Source organism: Lepus europaeus, chromosome 8, assembly GCF_033115175.1.
Source record: "Lepus europaeus isolate LE1 chromosome 8, mLepTim1.pri, whole genome shotgun sequence".
Classification (NCBI taxonomy): Eukaryota; Metazoa; Chordata; class Mammalia; order Lagomorpha; family Leporidae; genus Lepus; species Lepus europaeus.
In genome coordinates this window covers 130,565,190-130,570,347 of record NC_084834.1, presented here as the reverse complement: position 1 = coordinate 130,570,347, position 5,158 = coordinate 130,565,190, and the positions used below count along the sequence as shown (strand labels likewise).

General features: G+C 46.7%; 1 protein-coding gene across 1 annotated transcript; it reads left to right on the top strand.

Annotated features, from left to right (window-relative positions):
• Positions 1-2,588: 2,588 nt before the first annotated feature.
• On the top strand, positions 2,589-4,784 carry LOC133765753 (disintegrin and metalloproteinase domain-containing protein 21-like). The gene has a single exon (XM_062199316.1). The coding sequence runs from the start codon at positions 2,589-2,591 to the stop codon at positions 4,782-4,784; it is 2,196 nt and encodes a 731-aa protein (XP_062055300.1).
• Positions 4,785-5,158: the final 374 nt, after the last annotated feature.

The following is a 5,158-nucleotide window of genomic DNA, read 5'->3' as shown; positions in this document are numbered from 1 at the left end:
GCAGGCTTCATAGAAGGTCCTGGGCTTTCCTTTGTTGGAAGGGTCTTTATTACTAATTCAATCTTTGTCTTGATTGTTGGTCTATTTAGGTTTTCTATGTCTCCTTGATTCAATATTGGTAGATTATATGTGTCCAGAAATCTATTCATTTCTTCTAGATTATTATTGATAAGTAATGTTTTGATCCTACCACTTTCCCATAAAGATTCCTATTGCTTGTTTTGGATTTCATTTGTAGCTTTACTAGGAGATTTTTTTTTTTACCTTCATATGCTTTCATGATGCTGGCTATTTTTCTCTGTTTCTATGTGTAGCAGATCTCTTAAGCATCATTTGTAAGGCTGGATGAGTGGTAACAAATTCTTTCAATTTCTATTTATTTTAGGAGGACTTTATTTCACCTTCATTTATAAATGAAAGCTTTGCTGGGTAGTTTTCTGGGTTGACAGATTTTTTTCTTTAAGACTTGGATTATGTCTTTCCACTCTCTCCTAGCCTGTAAGGTTTCTGATGAGAAGTTTGCTGTGAGTCTAATTGGAGAAACAAACTTTAATAATCTGTTGTTTCTCTCATGCACATTTTAGGATATTTTCTTTATGTTTTACTGTGGAGAGTTTGACTATAATGTGTCACGGTAAAGCTCTTTTCTGGTCATGTCTATTAGGAGTTCTCTGTGCTTCTTGTATGGACGTCCCATTCTTTCTCCAAATTAGGGAAGTATTCTGCTATTATCTCACTGACCATGTCTTCTAATGCATTCTCTTGTTCTACACTTTCAGGAACCTATAAGATAAGTAAGTTTGTTGTTCGATAATATCCTGTAAATCTTGAGCACTATTGTTAGTTTTTGTAGTTTATTTTCAGTCTAGGATGTTTCCAAGGATTTCTCTTCTAGCTCAGATGCTCCTTGCTTATTGAGTCTGTGGATAAGGCTTTCCACTGTATATTTTATTTGACATATTGAATTCTTCATTTCTAATATTTCAGTTTGATTCAGGATAGCAGTGTGTACACTAAGGGTACTTCCCTAGGGATCCTGGCTGTTGTTGCCTCTTCAAGATTTGTTCCTCAAGAATATTCCAGCTGTGGGAACCACATCCTTCCAGGCAGATGAGAAGGGAGCTCTCCAGAGTCCAAGTGACTCTGGCAGCTTCTGGAACTGTCCTCACTCTCTTGCCAAGGAGGCAGAATCTCTGCTGGCAGAGACTGGATTGGGGCTGCCCTCCTGGCTCCAACAACATGAAGGGGGCTAGACCAGGTGCACAGCTGTGGGCAAGTCCCTTATGCATTAGGAGTTAGTACGAGGCACACACTTAAAGCACAACCACCACCTCCGGGCTGGCTCAATGCCAGGTTTATTACCCAACGTCAGGTACCTGTCTGTGGTGGTGAATGCGAATAAGGAGGACAAGTTTGAGGCTACAGGACAGAAAAGGTTAATCTTCTGATAGATGAGGACAATAGCAGAGTCTGGGCTCTCAAAACTCCTGCCCTGCCTCAGTGAGGACAGGCTGGCCTGTGAAGGAGTACAAAGTGGGGAGGGGCTGCTGGGTCAGTGCTGAGGCGGCTGTGGGTCTGGTCACGGGGCATCTGGCGTGTCAGCACAGGTCCTTGATAAACTTGCTTGAGTGTTTGACTTCGTCCTGAGAATGCAGCAGGACATTCTGCACGACTAAGCAGCTACAGCACATTGTCTGGCTGAGATCTGAAAGAGGAAAAATGTTGTGTTAGCGAGTCCAGGGCTTCCTTGATCAGGAGGAGGCCCACTCAGCCTGGAGCCCATGCTCACTATGTCCCCTGTTACTCGTACCCCTTCACGTCCTTTTACAACACACAGGAAACCTCTGGTCACGCTGATCACAGAGGACCAGATTGCTCTAGAGCTACAGCAGACTTTCTAAAGGACAGCTCTGAATTCACAAGCAAGCTTTATTTATCTGTTTGAATGATCACTATAGGCAGTTACAGGCTCAGAAGTTATCACCTACAAAAGTGAAAAGAAAATCATATTTGTTGCGGCTGTAAGCTTAGTCTCTTCCCCTTTCCATAAAGGGGTCTCTGCATGGATTCCGGAGATTGTGTTTGCAGAGAAATGGAGACACTGGGGACAGGACACTGAAAGTGTCAGAGGAACCATGCGTTTGTGGAAGAGAAACACCAAGGTCTCCCATGAAGACCCAAAGCCAACCCTGATGCCCACCACTGATCAGCAAACACCTGCTCCCTGTTCCTGGGGCCACTGCCCTCCTCTTGGAGGTTGCTGAGCACTCCCATGCAGAGACCTCGGCTGGGCTTGCATCTTCCAGACACTCTGCTGCTCACAACGAGTTGCCAAGACCAAAGGGAGATACTGATGCTGTGCGGGGCCCTTTGACCCCAGCCCCCTTGAGCTCTGATGACACAATGCCCAGACCCAAACTTGCCACGCCCTGCTTCTGTTGTCTAAACCCTCAGGGAGCCTGGGGAGGACCTGTGTCGTCTGTCAGTGTGCCCCTGGCAGTGAAAAGGCCACAGCAGATGCCTGGGATCTGGCTCTCTGGACGCTTTTTCCAAGCCCACTCCTCGGACACATATGCCTGAGCTGGGCCATGGTGCTGGCAGAGGGATCAGTCACGCTATTCCTGCTTGGGCTCTGGGCGCACCTGGAACCGGGCCAGAGTTCCCCTGGTCGTCCCTCATGGCGCTATGTTTCGTCTGAGGTGGTGATTCCCAGGAAGGAGCTGCACCAGGGCAAAGGTGTTCAGGTGCCAGGCTGGCTCTCCTACAGCCTGCGTTTTGGGGGCCAAAGACACGTCATCCGTATGCGGAGAAAGAAGCTTCATTGGCCCGGACACCTGCTAATGATGACTCAGGATGACCAAGGAGCCTTGCAGATGGACTATCCCTACATTCCTATGGACTGCTACTACCTCGGCCACCTGCAGGACATTCCTCTGTCCACCGTCACCATTGACACCTGCTATGGGGGCCTGGAAGGCATCATGAAGCTGGATGACCTTGCCTACGAAATCAAACCCCTCAGGGACTCGCACAGGTTTGAACACATCGTTTCTCAGATAGTGGCCGACTACAACGCCACGGGGCCCATGTATACGCTGGAACACAAGGAGGATATGGACCCCTTCTTCTCTGAGGTGAACAGCACTGTGGCTCCCAGGTTCTCTTTTATGATGTACAGTGCCCATATGTTCCGTGTGAAGCATCATGTTCAAATTACTAATGGACTGTTTCAGGTATTCACCAATGTGTCAAAATCCGTCCAATTTATAATGCATTTGTACAGTGTTGTTGATAATCTTTTCAGAACTATGTATGCTGAGATTTATGTTTCTTACCTAATCATATATGATCAAGCAGATCCGGTATCCCCTATTGATGACTATAGAGTTCCAGGAAGTCCATTATTTAATCTGTATGCTAATGTGTTATATCCAGCTATTTATCCACACTCAGCCACAGTATTTACACCAACTAGGCCACATGAAAGTGAGTATGAACTTCGTGGGTATTGGGTGTGTGGCCGTAGAGCATTTAACTATCTTGGGTACCAAGGCAGACATTATTTTTCATTAGGTGTTGTAGTTGCACACCAACAGGCAAAACTCTTGGGTGTGGATGTTGACGAACCATGGTGCATTTGCAATAGAAGAGCCACCTGTGTAATGTACATATACCCTCAGCTGACTGATTCCTTTAGCAACTGTTCTTTTACTCATATTCAACATATAGTTGGGCCATTTACTTCAAAATGCTATTTCTCAGACTTCCATGACTATCATAATAAAACTCTACTTCAGGAACGTTGTGGAAATCGTAAGATAGAGGGAGGGGAGAAATGTGATTGTGGCTCCTTCAAGCAGTGTCATGCCAGCAAATGTTGTAAAGCCAACTGTGATTTCACACCTGGAAGTGTTTGTGATAGAGAACAGTGCTGCACAAACTGCACCTACTCCCCTCTTGGGACTCTCTGCAGACCCGTCCAGAACATATGCGACCTTCCAGAGTACTGTCGGGGGTCCACCTTCACATGCCCTGATGATTTTTATTTGCAAGATGGAACCCCATGCACTGAAGAGGGCTACTGCTATCAGGGGAACTGCACTGACCGCAGTATCCACTGCAAAGAGATCTTTGGTAAAGATGCTGAGAATGGTCACGACAGCTGTTACTGGATAAATGAATTAGGGTTCCGATTTGGCCATTGTTCTAGAAAGGAAACATTTCGTTTACACACTGGATGTACTAAAGAAAACAACAAGTGTGGAAAGCTGCAGTGCACCAACGTCACTCGGATTCCCCAGCTGCAGGAGCACGTTTCATTCCATCAGTCTTTATATGAAGGTGTCTTCTGTTTTGGACTGGATGAACACCGTGGGAATGAAGCAATTGATGTTGGACATGTGAGAAACGGTACTCCCTGTGCTAATGGGCGTTTCTGTTTTAACAGCGAGTGCAATACGACTTTGGATAAGTTGAACTATGACTGTTCCCCTCAGAAGTGCAATTTCAGAGGAGTTTGCAACAATAAAAAGAACTGCCACTGCCATGTGGGCTGGGATCCCCCGGCGTGCCTAAATACAGGTTCTGGTGGAAGTTTGGACAGTGGACCGCCTCTTAAAAGAGTGCGTACAATAAGGTTTAGCATGGCACCAGTGATCTATTGGAGAGTTGTCTTTGCTCGCCTTTATTGCTTAATTTTTGCTCTGCTCTTCGGGATGGCCTCACGAGTACGGACAATTATGACTACCACTGTCAAGGAAAAAACAATTCCTGAGGCAGAGTAAAATATCAGTCAGCCTCCCGACCCCTGCCTGTAGCAGGAACAGCTGTGAAAAAGAATCAGTACAAGAGACAGCAGCACTGGAGATCATGCATCCTGCACACGGGGGTCATTCCCTCTGCCCTGGGGGAGGCGGGCGGCCTGGGTTTCTGTCAGCAGTTCTCCCTGATGGGTCACTGGTGCTCAGCTGAAATAAATCTTCGGGACCTCACGTCGTTGTCTTCACGTCCTTCCATCAGCATTAGGCGTCCATAGGAGCCCATGTCTCGGTCTGGAGTTGGAGACCTGGGTCAGCAGCAGGGCGAGGCCTGAGCCACTCGTCCCAGGATTAATGAAGTTGTCCCCAGCTCCCTGAAGGAGACATTCAGGACATTTCTC

Bases quoted from the DNA above. Each gene is read 5' to 3' on its own strand.
- LOC133765753 (XM_062199316.1), top strand. From the start codon at position 2,589: ATGGTGCTGGCAGAGGGATCAGTCACGCTATTCCTGCTTGGGCTCTGG.